Source organism: Hydra viridissima, unplaced genomic scaffold (genome assembly GCF_058129835.1).
Source record: "Hydra viridissima isolate aposymbiotic clone 2 unplaced genomic scaffold, HvirCarnegie_v1 scaffold_11, whole genome shotgun sequence".
Taxonomy (NCBI): domain Eukaryota; kingdom Metazoa; phylum Cnidaria; class Hydrozoa; order Anthoathecata; family Hydridae; genus Hydra; species Hydra viridissima.
In genome coordinates, this window is record NW_028324310.1 from 2,892,009 (window position 1) to 2,909,106 (window position 17,098).

The following is a 17,098-nucleotide window of genomic DNA, read 5'->3' on the forward strand; positions in this document are numbered from 1 at the left end:
CTTGCACGTTGGACGGATCAAGCACATTGATCAATTTGTGTGAGTTCAAATCCAAATCTGCATTTCCCACAGTTGTTCCTCCGCCTGATGCATGCGTGTCCACATAATTTTTGATGGCTGAATCTGAAGCAGAAACAGGCTCAGCCAAATTGGTTAATTTGTGAGAAGTCATGTTGATGTCGACGTAAGAAATATTATTGTAAGCGACTTTGGTGTCCACATACCCTTTTGTCGAAGCGTCTTTTAAATTGGTCGGATCGGAAACGTTGATCAATTTGTGAGAGTTCATGTCGATGATTCCAGTGATCGTGCTTGACCCGTCTGTTTTAACGCACAGACTTGAGCTGACGTCGACGTAATTTTTTGTGGCGGCGTCATAAAGATTGGTCGGTTCGTTCAAGTTGATGGCTTTGTGAAAATTTAAATCCAAGTCCGCCGTGCCAATCACTGTTCCTCCTCCTGTCGAATGCGTGTCCACGTAATTTTTTGCGGCAGCGTCGTGCGAGTTGGTTGGTTCTGCCAGGTTGAAGATTTTTTGAGAGTTAAAATCAATATCAGCAGTGATGGTGCTGGATCCATCCGTTTTGATATAAACGTTGCTTGCTGAGTCTGTTGCAAGATTGTCGAGATAAACACTGAACTCGTTTCTGTTGAATTTGTCAATCATTTTTTAAATGGGAGATATTTTTTTAAATTCGATTTGCTGTCACCAAAGTGTGTTGACGACGTCTTGAAAGCTGTTTCCCTCTTCGCATTTTTCCAAGACGTAAAGGCACAAGTGACCACAAAAAGAAGTGTTTCCAAATTGAACCCTTTCACTGTTGTAAAAGACGGGGCTTTTCAAATAGTCAACGAGCTCGACGAGAGATGGTTGAGCGTAAGAGTCAAAGCTGAATTTTTTGTCACCGTCTTTGAACCAACACACCCAATGAAACCCTCCAGTGCTCGAATCCCCCGTGTTGATAATCCCGCATTCCTTTTTTCTCGGTTTTTTTGGCAATGCGTCTCTGACAAAAACTCCCCGGAAGTTTTTTATTTTCAGTTTTTTTACTGCTTCCATCAATTGAAAATTTGTCAAAGCTTCGTTCGGTAAAACAATTCCCTCAACACTTATTTTTTTGTTGTTCATTTTTTTTACTTTGTTTTTTTTTTTAAAATCCTTTGGACTCTGCGATCATCTCTCTGCACTCTGCGATCAACCTTTTTGACCTCTTTTCAATTTCTTTGTTTTCTGCGATTATCTTTCTGCACTCTGCGATCAACCTTTTTGTCTCGGTTTCCTCCCCTCGCTCTGGTTCCCCCTCTTGCTCTGATTCCTCCCCTCGCTCTGGTTCCTCCTCTTGCTCTGATTCCTCCTCTTGCTCTGGTTCCCCCTCTTGCTCTGATTCCTCCTCTTGCTCTGATTCCTCCTCTTGCTCTGATTCCTCCTCTTGCTCTGATTCCTCCTCTTGCTCTGATTCCTCCTCTTGCTCTGATTCCTCCTCTTGCTCTGATTCCTCCTCTTGCTCTGATTCCTCCTCCTCTTGTTTTGTTTTTTTTAATTTGTAATGACCATAAGCCAACGTGTGCATCCCATCATCCGAAATGATTCTTTTGTCGTCGTCGGAGCTGAGAGAGGTTTTGTTGATTTCCTCAGTGTAAACGTTGTGCAAATGGGATCGGATGACATTCATTTTGTTTATTTTTCCTTTTTTTGTTTCGAGGCATTTTTTGTAATCGTCGTGGGTGATGTATTTTTCGACGACATATGTTTTGACCCCCTTGCATTTTTTGCATTTTTTTTCTTGTTTTTCTTGATGTATTTTGTAAGAGTAAAGTTTTGACCTGAGACCGACAAACTCTTCAATCTGTTTTCCTCCGGTTTCGTCTTTGAACATCCCAATGACCTTTTTGTTTAAACTCACTTTGAACCCGACGTTTTGAATGGCTGGATGGCTTTTGCTGAAATCGCTCCTGTCGAATTTTTTTCCACATCGTCGGAAATGTCTTTGTAAAAATCGTCCGTTTTTATTTCATAAACCAGCGAGTCCGTGTCTGTCATCAGCAGCTTTGCGTCACCATCAGGATATTTCTTTTTGATGTAATCATAATGGAACTCGAACATTAAGGTTTTGCTCAAATCCAAATTGGACATCCCCAAATAAATTGGTTTGTTGTAAAAAATTGTTGTCCTTTTCATGTGAACTGCAATCAAGTTTTCGTCGAAAATCGTGTGCCTGTCGTAATTTGGTTTCGCCGATAATTTTATTGCCTTTTTCTTTTCTGTCACCAGTCTCACGTCAATTCTTTTTTCAATGTTCTCTATTGTTTTTCCAAACACCGAATTGTTCATCAGCTTGAAAAATTCCTTCTCAAACTCGCTGGTGGATTTTGTTCTCAATTCGGTGTTGAGGTCGATGTACGGTTTCATCCAATCACGTTGCTCAAATTTTATTCCTTTGTGCACCTTTGAAATTTTCATTCCCAATCGTTCGTACAATTTCAGGTTTTCGCAGTGAAGGACATAATTTTTTTTGTCGTTTAAATTTGGAACGAGCTTATCCACTTTTCCAATTTTCATTCTCTCGGGTGCCAAAGGATAATCGTTGTGTTCATCGTGAAGGCTTTCAGGATAATCCAAATCAACCTCCAAAATGCACGGAACCGATTGCCAATCTGACAGTTCGTCTTCTGTCATCCATTCGAAACCGTGAGTGGGAAGAGGTTTGCACATGGCCCATCCGTACAGGTTGTTGGCGTCCAAGTATTGAATGAATTTTGATGGTTGGCTTGGATCGTACGAGTCGCCCATGTATTTGTTGTTCGATTTTCCATGCCGGTTGGAGATCATGCTGATCCCTCCACGGGCTCCTTTTTGGATCATTCGAAGAATGTCGGGGTCGCTCAACAACTCCAATTTTATCTTTGTCAGTTTCAAACAAGCGTCCCATGCCAAACCGGGAGATGTGTAATACCAAGCGGGATCGAGCTTGTAATTTTTAATGCAAACGTCCCTGAAATTTTCAAAGACGTCCGCCAGAATCAAAACATCAGACACGTTGTAAAAATCGTGATAATCTCTGAACGTTTAGCATTGAAACACGTTCCAAACCGTTTGCGCATGCGCGTAATCTTCGTCACTTATTTCATTGTGGTTGAATTCTGAGAAAAACGCTTCTTTTGGAGGCAATTGCGTTTCTTGAAATTTATCGAATCCATCCACCCAACCGTAAGGGTAAACACCTTTTTTTCGAAGCAAATCGAATTTTTCTCCTTCAAAATATTTTGCGAGGCTTTTGAACTCTTCTGGCTTTAAATTTTTTGACAAACTTTCCAAACTGGAGGAAAGGAATTTAAAGCTGTCGATGAATCTCAATTCAATTTTTTTGTCTTTTGGTTTTCCGTCTTTCCCGATGTACTCTCCCACCGTGATTTTTTTCGAGAAGCTGATGTATTTTTCCTCGTTGCATGGGATGCAGGTTATTTCTCCTCCCAATTTTTTGATAAACAAATAGCTGTCGTAGCCTGACAGATTGTGAAAAACAACAGGAACAAATTTTGGGACTTTGTATTTTAAATTGCATTCGTTGTGGGCCGCTCCTCGATATTTTCCAGTAAAATGACAGTGGTCTCGCACCTTTTCTGTATCGAGAATTTTTTCTTCGCAAATGTGGCAAACGGTTGCGGATTTGAAATTATTTTCATCGTCCTTTGTGAAAAACATATTTTTTCTCTCGATTTTTCCAAAGACTTTTTTTATTGCTTTTTCCAAGCTGTCGACAAAAAATTCAGCAATGTCGTCGTCCTCGCTTGTCGACTCTGAATTTGTTGGACCTCTGTTGTAAACGGTTTCATCCAAACATTTGATGTAAAAGGAAAAAGAGCTCGGAACGTGACTTTGAAACTTTTTGGTGTACGACTTGTCTGGGTTTTGTTCGCACGAGTCCATCGGTTTGACAAAGCGTTCAAAATCCGCGTAAACGATGAATGGAACCCTCATTGACCTTTCCATGTGCCCAAATTTCATGAACGACTTTTTTGGAGGAAGATCCATTCGTGTCGCGCTGTACTCTCTGAAATAGGTCGAATGTTTTGAAAGATCCTCATCGCTTTTCATCCCCTGCAAGCAATTTCTGCAAAAATATTTTTGCAGAAATTGCTTGCAGGGGATGAAAAGCGATGAGGATCCGGGCTTTGAGCAATCACAGGACGCGGAGCAGGAACAATTGACCTCGCATCTGTCGTCCGTCAACGAGGATGAGGGCCAATGACAGGTCTTGTTGTTTTTATTGCCTCAACGAGCTGTTCTCTGGTCATTTTTGAAAAACCTTTTATCGCTCGTTCTTTGGCTTCACTTCGCAATTTTGTCAGAGATTTCTCTTTGACTTTTTTTTCTTTGACGATTTTGCTTTCCATTTTTTTATTGCCAAGAAAATTATTTAACTCAAGTTCAATTTTTTTGGTTTTTCCGATTTTTTCGGACTTGCCGATTTTTCGCATTTTGTTTTCCATTTTTTTGTTTTCCATTATGCCAAGAAAATTTTTTTCAAAATCAATTTTTTTCCGATAATTTTTTTCCGAGACTTTTTTCAATTCTTTTTTTCCGAGAATTGAAAATTTTTTTTTCGGACTTTGATTTTTTTTCATTTTTTTGGACTTGGAGTTTTTTTTCTGTTTTCGAGCTTTTCTGAATTTAAAATCTCAATCTTGATCCCATCCTCCACTTTTCCATCTCGACGCTCCAAATATCTCCAGCCATGTCCAGTCTTTTTCATTGCTTCGTAAAGGGATCCGTATTCAACCACCTCCCCTGTTTCGATGTTGGTCGTTTTCACAGACACAGGTTTTTTTCGAATCGAACCAAGCCTTTCGTATTTTGGTCGATCTGTTTTTTCACATTTTCCGTTTTTCTTTTTTTGGTCGACCCACATGTCTGCATTCTTTTGCACCTTCCAAAAGAGAATCTTTGCTTACGAGATTGTTCTCAACCGCAATCATCATCAAAGTCAACAAATTGTTTGAGGTTTTTGTGACACCATTTTCTCTCAGCAAATTTTTCAGATAATTTTTTGTTAGTCTCGTGTTTTTTTTTGAAAAGAAAAAATTTTTTTAAATCAATTTTTTTATTGCCAAGAATCTCATGACGCTTAATAAACAGCGTTCATGTTGGTTCCGTCTGAAACAAATTGGATCAATTTGTCGGAAATGATCACTGCGAAAATAACGGTGTTGTCTGGAACAGCCGTTCTGAATTTTAGGTTGACAACCAATTCAGCCGTTTCGGAAACAACTCTTTCCTTTTGCTTGCTGATGTCGACAAAAAACAACGGAAACAAATTTTTATATTCAAGCAGTGTCAAACCGGATTGACAAACAAGCTCGTTTGTGCCATAATATTTTTCGTCAAAAGTGAACGCATCGGAATGAGCCATGACCATTTTCTTTTCTCCAAAATTCAAGTCGTAATTGTAATTTGGATATTTAATTCAATTGACGGTCACGAAAAAATTGTTGATGTCACAATGATCGAACACGGCTGAATTTGCGGTTTGACTGGAACCTCTGTTTGTCTGAAAACCAAACACGATATATCTCGGAACGCTTTTGTCCGTGATTCTTCCAAGTGTCCAAGTGAATTCTGAGAGACCCGCTGGAATGGCTTGCCTTTCTACTTTGTTTGCTTTGTAAGCCACTGGAACGTTGATTTTCTTTGCAATCAGGTTAAAAAATTCGGATTTTTTCAAAACATCCAGTTCAATCCTTGGCATGAAGAGTCGGAATTTTTTTATGTCGATCATTCCTGCAGTAACAGTTCCGGCTCTGTAAATGGCGTCATCGTATTCTTTTTTTGTAAAGGTGATCGTGTGTCTGAATCCGTAAACGACTTTGTCGTAAGTTTCGCAAAAACCAAAATTGTGTTTTAAAGGGATCCTTAAAGAAAATGCACCAATGGATGTGGTTTCTGCAAACAAGTGGTCTCTCCTGACGTTGAACCCAGTGGTTCCAGTTGCGTTTGAGGTGTCTTTGTACCACATTTGCTTCAAACCATCGGCAAGCTGAAAACCGAAAGGATATTTCAACAATCCAAGCATGGTTGTTCCCTGACCTGGATACATGACTCTTTCAACTTGCTGTCCTGATAAGTCGTAAGTGACGTCACTGAACAAATATATGATTGCGTTGTTCACCAGAGCAATGTTGTCTGCTGCTGCGTAAGTGGTTCCGTCTGCTTTTTTCAGAACCCCTTCGACGAGGATGTAAGCCTCAGACGGAAGTGTCTGCACAGACTGGCAATCAATCTCAAAAACGATTGATCCTGAAGAATTTAAATCGAGATTCGTTGGAAGGTACTCGAAAAAATCAACTTTTTCAATTCCGGTGTCTTAGACAGACTTTTCGTCAATTAATAACCTGTCGGTGTTTATCATTTTTTTTAAATGAGAAAAAAAAATTTTTTTATATCATTTTTGATTCGTCAAAAAAAATCACGCAATCAAAAGAACGCTCCCCATTTTGACCATATCTTGGATTCTGGAAGCGTTCTTTTTTGTCATTTTCTTTTTTGCTTGAATGGACGAACCAAACATTTTTTTATGCAGCTCTTCCATCGGATTAACAGATTCAGATTGCTTTGCCACTTCGTTCAAAATAGTGTTGGTTAATTGGTTTGGATTCACCGTTCCTGTCTTGGCGTAAACTTTTTCAATCGCTTTTTTTCCTTTGTCGATGGCAACGTCTCTGGCAGTTGATATGGCTGAAGAGGCCAATTCTTTTCCGGCAGATCTGGCGGCTGTGATCGCTTCTCTTCCAATTTCGCTTGCTGTTGCTTTCCTCAATAAATGAAGAGACGACTTTGATGCGTTTGAAGCGATCATTCTCCTCAAAAAATTTTTAAACGTGTCAACAATCCCTCCACCTCCGATGACGTTCTTTTTTAAATATCTTCTGTTGTTCACAATGAGCATTTGTAAAAATGAGAAAATTTTTTTTTAATTCGTGTTTCACGACTCGATGTATTTTTGAATCGATCGGTATTCATCTTTGTTGATTTCCTCCTGCCTCAAAAGCTCGTCACAAATGGCAACAGCTTCGTTTCTCGATGCGATATTTCCAGCATGACCAGCGGCGATGCTCAAACTGAGTCGCTGCACAAGAGCATTTGGATCGCTTGGAAGAATGATCACTCCGTGACCTTTTTTTCCCATCGTTTTTGTGTAATTTTTTCCCCAAATTTTTGAAATAATCGTATTCCACTTTTCGCCTCTCGAAGCTTTTGGTACTGTTGATCTCCCTTCTCTCTCAATTGCACGCGTTTCAACCAGTATTTTTTCATAATTTTTCAAGTCATCGTCTGTCACCTTTGTCATATCAGGTTTTGATCTTGTGATCAACTCCCAAAGGCCTCTTGTTCCCTCGTACTTTTCTCCACCCACAATGACGTCGTTTTTGTCGAAAATAATTTGTTCTTTTCCAATGAACATTTTTCCATCTTCTCTTGCGTGAATGCCAAACACCCTGTCTGAAGCACCTTTTTTGGACGCGTATTTGGACAAATATTTCAAAGCTGTGTCTCCAATAATCATTGTTTCAGAAGGATTTTCAACACTCTTGAAAATTTCAAAAGACGACTCGCTTTCTGGATAAGTCAAAGCCAGTGGACTGCTGTCAACCTCTTTGTATGCGATTCTCTTCATCTCGTTTTTCACTTTTTCGTTGCTCTCGATCAACGGTTGAAAAAACTTGGACAGATCAGTCTGATAATTTGCATCTGGAACGTTCCGGTTGAGGCTCTCATTGTAAAGCTTCTCCCTGTTGGCCATGTAATTTTTCACAATCTCATCTCTCTTTTCCGGGTCATGTATTTTAAAGAATGGCATTTTTTTAAAATACTGAGAAAAAAAAACTTAAACAAAAACGAAATTTCGTTTTCGTTCATTTTCCCTTTTTGTTAAGGTTGTTAAATGCTTGAGTGGCTTCTTCTCTTCCTTTTTGGATCAACGACTCTTTGGTCAATTCGTCAATACTGCTTTTTGATTTTGATTGGATTTCTTCGGTCATGGTTTTAAATTTTTGAAGCTCGCCGAGGATGAGTTCGTATTCAGAATCGCTCACAAAACCGTCCATGAGCGATTTTGAAATATGATCACTAATCGTGTTCAAGTTTGACTCGGAAAGAACCTTTATTTTTTCGTGCTTTTCAGCTTTCAACAACATTTTCTTGTTTTGATGGTTTCCGAAAATGAACAAAGCACCCATTCCAATCGCAATCCCCTCGCACGCAATCGAAATTGGAGTGGCAACGACGGTTGACAAAAGTGCGATGCCTGTAATCCCCAAACCAATGCACAACGTTTGCAACCCGTCGTCTGCGAAACGAATAATCTTTGCCACTCGATGGTACTTTTTGCTCAAAGCCATTCTTTTCACTTTTTCATCCTCCATTTCTTTTTGGATCTCACCTATTTTTTGAAGACGAAAAGCGTCATCGGGTGGTGCCGTTGGAAGAACCGGATAAATTTTTTCAGTGTTTTTTATTACCTCCATCTTTTTAACAAAGACAGATTTTTTTTAATTCGAATCGATGTGATTTATTTTGCAAAGCTTTTCACCTTTTTTGACTATGACGTCATTGGTGCTGTTGTTTATCCAAAATGACGTCATCCACAGACTCTGAAAAAATCACATCGTTTTTGAAAAAGTTTAATTTGTCACTTATTTCATTCATCAAAGTGACGACAGCAATTCCTTTGTCAAAACTCAATCCAACGGACAACGATATTGTCGTGAGAGAAAGAGCAGCAAATTTTATGTCTTTCTGAGCAAAAATCTCATGATGGCCTTTTATGTCATAACAATTTGGATGATCCAAATCTTTTTTTGCCACGACAATATTTTGCGATGTCTTTTTTTGCAGGTTTTTTATTGTCTCAACCAAAGTTTCCAGCTCTTTGATCCTTTCCATCAAGTTTTCCAAATTTTTGGTCCGATCCGACTCTTTTAATCGCTCCAACACTTTGATCCTCTCATCCATGTGTCCCAAATACATTTTCGAGATCTCCAAACTCGAATCAGCGTGTTTCTCTACCGAGGAAACGTTTTTTAAAAACTTGTGAGGGGCATGCATTTTTTAATATGAAAAGAAAATGTTTTAACTCATTTTATTTTCTTTTTTTTTTTCGTGTTTTTCACATCTCTTCGTCAGATTCCATCTCTCCCAAATCCAAATCATCACCTATGATGCTTTGGACTGAAGTCTCATTTTTTGCAATGACCACTTCGGGAATCCTAACCTGAATGGACTCGATCTGAGAACTAATAAAAACACCTTCAATTCTCAAAGATGCAACAGCAGAACACCTTTGACGAACATATGTCAATGGATTTGTTTTCACCAGCTTTTTGTTCTCCTTTTTGAAAAACAAAGAAGAAACCTCAATGTTTTTTTCACTTTTCTTTGTGAACAATTTTCCGAAAAAAATGGGCGCTGCATGTGGCATCTCAGATTTGTTTTTAAAAATGGACAAATCCTCTGTCGTTATTTTTTTCGTTCTTCCTCCTTTTTTCAAAGTGGGAATCATTTCCTTGACTTTTTCGCGAAGAAATTTTGATATTTTTTCTGTCGTCTCGATAAACTTTTTCTCTTTTTCACTCATTCCTTTTTTTTCGTTGAAACCGAGAAAGGACATGGAATATCCCTCCAGCTCGTTCGTTCCAAAACTGCAGTTCTCAAACACACCCAGAGAAAACTAAACGGGGGTTCATAAAACAAAAGGACCTTTTCCAGAGTGGTACTCATAAAAAAGCGGAATCTTTTGGTACTGAATGGGTTTGGTTGCGGAATAAATCTCTCCAACCGATAATTTGCTCTCATCAAAATTTTCAATCGTCACGAAATTCATCTTTTTGAAAAGAAAAGAAAATTTTTTTATATCATTTTTTTCAAACGGATCAATTCTTTACTGTCCACCCATGAGTTGAACGAGTCTGGATATCCCTTCCATTTGACCAATGATCTGCTCTTGGTTTTGCGAACAATTTTTTCAATTCTGAATATGCTCTGATCCGTCTTTTGCATCTCCTGCTCGTAAAAAGTGCCTTGAATGTCTTCACCGTTGGCGTCAGCGATTTTATACGTGGGTGGATCCGTTCGCTGAATTTTTGACACTGTGAAAACCTCCTCGGTCCATTTCGGCGTGTACCCTTTTTCAAAATTGGTCTTCTTTTTTATGATCCTCACTTTGTCGTCCATTGAAAATTTCGGTTCCGGCCTTTCTTTTTGCACCTTTCCATTCAGGTTCATCCAGACATCATTTTTGTTTTTTTCATCGCTGGCTTCAACTGAAGTCATTTTGATGGAAGAGTGCTTTGTGCTGTTGTAATTTTTCACCATCTCATCCAAGACGTCAATGTATTTATTGGTGCTGTTGGCTGGAAAATATTTAAACATTCTCTCTTTCATCGTTCTGTTCCATCGCTCAACGACACAACTTTTTTCCTCGTTTTCAGTGGAATACAATTGAACACCCAGCGCTCTCACGTGCTTGTTGCAAAATTCTTTTCCTTTGTCCACCCACATTTTGTCACATTTTCTTTCACCAAAAATCTTTTTCAACGCTTCAGCCACTTCAAGTCCCGTTTTGCTTTTCAACCGAACGATCCATCCATACTTTGAAAACACGTCGATCACCATGAGCAAGTATTTAACGCCATTGTTGAACTTTGAAAACGATTGCATGTCAACCAAATCGACAGCCCATATTTCATCAATGTCGTTCACAAACACTTTTCTTTTTTTAAAATTGCGAATGACAGGTTTGTGAAGCTCTTCTGCAAGCTGATCCGTCCATTTTAAACTTGAAAAATTTTTTTTTTTTTTGCAGAGACACCCAGTCCGAATTTGGCTTTGGCTTTGATGATTGGCGCGATAATCTTTCTTTCGTTTATTTCTTTTTGAGTGGGGTTTGGAATTGAGTTCATCTCTTCAAGCATCATTTGATCTGCCAAATTTCTGCTTTGAACGTCGTTTAAATATTTATATGCCAAATCGTGGTGGTACGCTGCATTGTCCACTCGGTCCACCGGTTTGCTCCACTCCTGATACATGTCGGTGGACGTGAGCCTTTTGTCCAGGTTTGTGCCAGGCCCTGCAAAATTCATTCCTGGAATGTGCATTTCTCCTGGAAACTTTGCCCACGGAAGTTTTATTTTTTTTGAAAAATTGTTGATCGATTCGACCAAGTCTCCCCCTTTTGCCTCCGAAGAAACAAACTGGCATTTGGTCGTTCCGCAAGAGTCGCAAGTTCCTTTGATCATGTTTCTGTTGTTTTTTGTCCTCTCGTTTCTCAAATGGATCGTTTCTGTTTTCCTTTTGCATCTGACACAGTACATTTTTATTTCAAAAAAAATATTTTTATTTCAAAAAAAATGGAAGTCATTGATTTGTCATGGAATATCGGAAAAACCAAAAGATACAACAACAAGCTTTTGCCAAAAAGCATTCGAGGAATCATTGTCGGAAAGTCCGGTTGCGGAAAAACAACCTTGCTGCTCAATTTACTTCTTAGACCTGGATGGCTGGATTATAACCACTTGCAAGTCTTTGGAAAATCCCTTTTCCAACCCGAATACAAAATACTGAAAAGCTCGTTCGAAAAAAAATTGCCAAAAAAACTCATTCTCCAATTATTCAACATTCAAAGCCAAATTGAAAAGCTAAACTCCAGTCCTGAAGCCGTCATTGAAGAAATATCAAAAGAATGGGACGGAGAAACAGACATGGAATGTCAATTCTTCGAAAGTGATGAAGACGTGCCTGAACCTGAATCATTAGACTCGTCCAAATACAATTTGATGATCTTTGACGACTTGCAATTGGAAAAACAAAACAAATGCGAAAAATATTACATCTGAGGAAGACACTCCAACGTTGACTGCTTTTACCTCTCTCAAAATTATTTCAAGATTCCAAGACAAACCATCAGAGAAAATGCCAACTTTATTTGTCTCTTTCCTCAGGACGATAAAAATATCAATCACATTTATCAAGATCACGTTTCCAGTGACATGAAAAAAGAAGAATTCAAAAAGTTTTGCAAGTATTGCTGGTCTCAACCCCATGGATTTGCTGTCATTGATTTGTCCTCCAAAAAAGACCATGGAAAATACAGAAGCGGGTTGGACGATTTTTATTTTCCAAAATAATCCATTTAAAAAATTTTTTCACCCATTAAAAAAAATGTTAGGCATAATCATCAATGTGGATGGAACATCCAACATAATAATTACAGAATTTTTGGACAAAATCGTTTTTGAAAAAGAAAAAAAATATGAGATGGCTTTTCTCGGTCTTGAGACGTACAACAGCTTTCCAAACATCACCAGCAAAAACAATTCTTTCAGGTACAGCATGAACAACGGTGTCAATTGGGAAAACGTCGCCATTCCAGAAGGAAGCTACGACATCATCGACATCAACAATTATTAGCAAAAAACCGTCTCAAACACAATCAAAAATTATGCGTCTCATAGCGCAAGTTACGTCACCACAAATAAAGTTACTCACCAGAAAACATCAAGATTGGATCCAATTCAAACACTTTAAAATCAACCATCAAACTTGGATTAAATTATTTGATGGATTTGAACGTTGAAAACAGCATCGCATCCCTTTTGGGTTTCACAAAAAGACAATTAGACTCCAATTCCGAATACGAGTCCGACGACATTGTCAGAATCACGAACGTCAACACGATCAGAATCGTCAACAACGTCATCGGATCGGCATACATCAATGGCTCACAATTAAATTGCATTTACTCCTTTTACCCCTCTGTGGGTCCTGGCTTTAAAATCATCGAAAGACCCACCCATTTGGTTTACCTCCCTGTCAAAGTCCCTGAGATCTCAACGATGATCACACGCGTTGTCGATCAAAACGGTAATCTAATCGATTTTCGCGGCGAGGACATCACGATCCGTTATCACATTCGAGAAGTGAAATAAATATTTTTTTCCGACATTTTAAAAATGAGCAATTACATTCGTGTCAAATTAAACGTGTCTCAGGGACAGATCGACAAAATAAAAAAATCAATCATTGAAGGAAAACCCGCGAGCATCCGCATTTCAAAAGAAAATCTGCACGGAAACGACATTTTACTTTTAACAGAAAGACAACACCGAAAAATTGTGGACGCTCTCAATCGAGGAGTTGGAGTCACAATAAAAATGAGCAAAACTCAATTGGAACACAACGCAAAAGTTGAAGGAGGATTTCTTGGTGCTCTTTTATCTTTATTGGGAAGGGTTGCAGCCAAAGCCGTCCCAGTTTTTGCAAAGGCCGCTTTGGGCGGTGTCGCCTCTTCTCTTGGTTCCAATATGATCGACAAAATTTTGGGAAATGGAATAAAATCAGAAGGAGGGTTTCTTCCTTTTTTTTTACCTTTATTGGGAGCTCTTGCACCCACTTTGATCGAAAAAATTGTTGGAAATGGCATTGCTTACCTCAAAAGCAATGGAAAAGGAATGAAAATTGCCACATACAAAGGTGACGGACTGTTTTTGACACCTTGGGTCACTGGAAGCTCACTTAAAGATGGATTATACTTCAAAAGAGACAGAAAATATGTTCCCATCTTATCTTGATTGCTTCTTAGACCCATTCTCAAAAATCCTTCAAAAAAAAAAAATTCTTGGCATATTAAAATGAACGGAAAAACAAGGATCTTGAAAAATGAGGACGGAAAAATTAAAAGCATAAATACACTTGACCCCATTGAATATTTAAGGAACAAAGGATTTGAATGTCGCGAAATGGAAAAATACAAATCAATTCTCGAAGAAAAACAAGAACAAAAGCATGAACAAAGAAAAAAAGAAATTTTTCGCGCATGATTTAAACACCTTTACAACCATTAAACTTTTTTTCATTACGCGTTTTATCACGTCATGAAAAAAAATGTTTTTGTCCTCCTCCTATTGATTTTTTCAACCCATCATCAAAAAAATTCAAAACCCGCGATTATCAAAAAAACTCAAAACGGGCATCAAAAATTTAAAACCCGCGATTATCAAAAAAAACTCAAAACGGGCATCAAAAAGAAAATGAGCCAGAACTCTCCTTTTCTAGTAGTCACGTGCATTGACCACAAGCTTAACATGGCCCTGGAAAGGACTGTCAACAAATAGCCTGATATCAAGGCTGCTATCGATGCATACAGGACAATCTCCGCCCTATTCCATCACTCTCCTCTTGCTGAAGGGGTGTTGAAAAAGAAGCGCCTCGAGATGAATGGTAATAATTTTAACTTTTTAAGTAGATAAGAATACGAAGTTTTACAACTTAATGTCAAATTTTTACAAATATTTTTTAATTTCAAACAAAGTTTTCTAAGAGTTTACGATTTCATGCGAAGTTTTTTGCGAAATTTTATTTTAGTTTTTGTTTCAGTACCCTACAGAAAGATCACTGCTCCTTGTGCAACCAGATGGAACTCTGTCCAAATGATGATGCTCCTAGACATCAACCATCTTCAAAGTGTGCTCTGTGCTCTCCGGGCTGACAAAAAGGAATGGACCACACCCATTCCTTTTTGTCAGCCCGGAGACAATTTGAGCTGGTTGCAACCATTCTGCCACTCCTGACCACATGCCGAGTCATCTCTGAGTCAATGTCGAGTGATAAGAAAATTACAATGGATAGAGCACTGACAGCCATTGTTCATGTTGTGGATAGGTGTGCTTCTCTGAGGGTCAAAGAAATAAGAAAGAACAGTGTCACTGGAGTAGGTCCTTTCATGGTTGAGCTTATTGTAGAACTTGAGAAATGATTCCCAAGAGGAGGATGTGACATCATGCCTTATGCTGTAGGCTGCCTGTTGCACCCCTTCTTGAAAGGCCAACAACTGCACCCTTATGGTGTCAGGGATGAGATTTTTGACAATTTGAAAACCAGTCATCCTACAACAGCAGACTGGCTGTCAAACCAGCAAGGTACAATCAATGTCTCAAATGAGATCACCCATGAGTTTCTTGAAGATGATGGTGAGACTGAATTCCGGAAGGCAGCAGCAAAGGTAATAGCTATTAAGTATAATATAAAATAAATTTCTTTAAAACTAGTTAAATATACATCTACTAATCTTAATGCAATCGAACAAACAAAGTCATAAAAATTTTAATTTGAGGATACGATGCCATACGGGGGAGAGGGGGGGGAGGCGGTTCAAAGTTAAACGAACTTTTTAAAAATTATTTGAATTTAAACAATTTTAGATGAAAGAAAGCGAAGTTATACGAAGTTTTCTAAACGTTTAACTTCCTTCCTTTCTTTTAGACTGTGTCCAGCCAATTCAGGCAGACAAATGCTACAGCTGAGGGTCCTCCGATTTCCGTTGAGTGGGCAAAATTCAGAAAAACAACTGTGATAGATTCGAAGATTAATGTCCTCACTGGTGGAGGACGCATCGCAAAGAGATGCCCATCTTGGTAGGACTTGTACGGGAGTATTATTGCCTGCCAGCCTCAAGTGTCTCAAGTGAGCGGGCCTTTAGTGAAGCTGGACAGGTGGTCCACCAAAAGAGATGCAGGTTGTCTAAAAAACCACTGAAAAGTTGGTCTTCATCAACGAGAACTTCGATCTGTTAAACTCCTTTGAACCATTTTGGGAATACCACTCCATGGAAGAGCAAATGGCAGCAAGATCTGCTCCAGACAGAAATCAAAATGGTGATGATTACTCAGACTAGGATGATGATGATGATGATGATGATGATGATGATGATGATGATGATGATGATGATGATGATGATGATGATGATGATGATGATGATGATGATGATGATGATGATGATAATGATGATGATGATGATGATGATGATGATGATGATGATGATGATGATGATGATGATGATGATGATGATGATGATGATGATGATGATGATGATAATGATGATGATGATGATGATAATGATGATGATGATGATGATGATACCGCCACATTAAAAATGTAAACTCCAGTATTGTTGAACTGGAAAGGTGAGACAGACATCATATAGGCTCCCAAGGCCAGGAACTTGCACAAAAAAATGAGAATGAAAGACTGGAAGCGGACAACTAAATATTCTTTACTAGGGAAGCATGCTGGGATTATTTAAGATTAGGTAATCTATAATATGCAAATAATTTTTTCACATGTTTAAGGAGTTGGATTTATGAAATCTAGAATGATTATTAAATAAATGAAAGGGTTTTAGCATATCTTTTGTATATTCTGTATTTCTGTAATGTTACTGTAGTGTATACTTCAAATTTTTATTATTAAGAAATAGAAGGGCAGAGATTGCTAGCATATACCAAACCAGTTATCACTTCACTTTACTTTATACCGATGTCTTTGAACCTGAACATAGTCAGCTTCTCATCGATTGTGATTTTTTCCAAATCTAAGGGATAGAGTAGGAGTCTAGGAGAATAGAAGGGAAGAGCATAACAGTACTAGTACAGCCACATACAAGTTCAGCTTAAAATATGGCTTATCAGTTCACTTCACTTTAAAATTTTTGCTAATAGAGCTTGAAGTTGAAGTCATTAAACTTGAACTTGAAGTCATTGAGCTTAAAACCTGAACGAAGTCACGCGACGTTCGTTTGTTTACTTTTTGTATGCACTCGTTTCGTTTACTCAAACGATTTCGAAGACAGTTTAATTTTTGGAAGTGAATTTGAAAGCCGTTAGAAATTTTAAACAATTTTAAAACACGCCATTTTCGAATTTACATAACTTTTTACGATTTTGAAAACCGCGTAAATATACTTTATTTGAACTAATACAATTTTGAAAACCGTCAAATTAAATTTCATACAACTTTTTACGATTTTGAAAACCGCGAAAATATATTTTATTCGAAGTAATACGACTTTCAAAACCGTTTAATTAAATTTTATACAACTTTTAACGATTTCGAAACACGTTCACACTCGACTTTTAGATATTTAAGATATTTATTTAAGATTTTAAAATAAGTAAAAGTGCCATCCCTATAAATTACTCTTTGTGCGCGTAGAAGACTTAGTACGCGCCTGAGGTAAATGTAAAATTTATTTTAAAAATACGTGACATT

At 38.2% G+C, this 17,098-nt stretch overlaps 2 protein-coding genes and 1 pseudogene across 2 annotated transcripts; 1 reads left to right on the forward strand and 2 right to left on the reverse strand.

Annotated features, from left to right (window-relative positions):
* Nucleotides 1–5,465: 5,465 nt before the first annotated feature.
* On the reverse strand, nucleotides 5,466–6,854 carry LOC149881719 (uncharacterized). The gene is made up of 2 exons (XM_090065841.1): nucleotides 6,560–6,854; nucleotides 5,466–6,295 (listed from the first exon to the last, which is right to left on the reverse strand). The coding sequence occupies exons 1-2, from the start codon at nucleotides 6,852–6,854 to the stop codon at nucleotides 5,466–5,468; spliced, it is 1,125 nt and encodes a 374-aa protein (XP_089921967.1).
* Nucleotides 6,855–6,980: 126 nt separating this feature from the next.
* On the reverse strand, nucleotides 6,981–7,856 carry LOC149881720 (uncharacterized). Its single transcript, XM_090065842.1, has one exon. The coding sequence runs from the start codon at nucleotides 7,854–7,856 to the stop codon at nucleotides 6,981–6,983; it is 876 nt and encodes a 291-aa protein (XP_089921968.1).
* A 6,628-nt stretch (nucleotides 7,857–14,484) lies between these two features.
* Nucleotides 14,485–16,604, forward strand: LOC149881721 (uncharacterized; annotated as a pseudogene).
* The last annotated feature ends 494 nt before the right edge of the window (nucleotides 16,605–17,098 follow it).

Bases quoted from the DNA above. Each gene is read 5' to 3' on its own strand.
- LOC149881720 (XM_090065842.1), bottom strand. From the start codon at position 7,856: ATGCCATTCTTTAAAATACATGACCCGGAAAAGAGAGATGAGATTGTG.
- LOC149881719 (XM_090065841.1), bottom strand. From the start codon at position 6,854: ATGATCGCTTCAAACGCATCAAAGTCGTCTCTTCATTTATTGAGGAAA. The intron at 6,296-6,559 runs GTTCGTCCATTC...TAAATTCTTCAG, and splicing joins GCTGCATAAAAAAATGTTTG to GATCAATCGTTTTTGAGATT.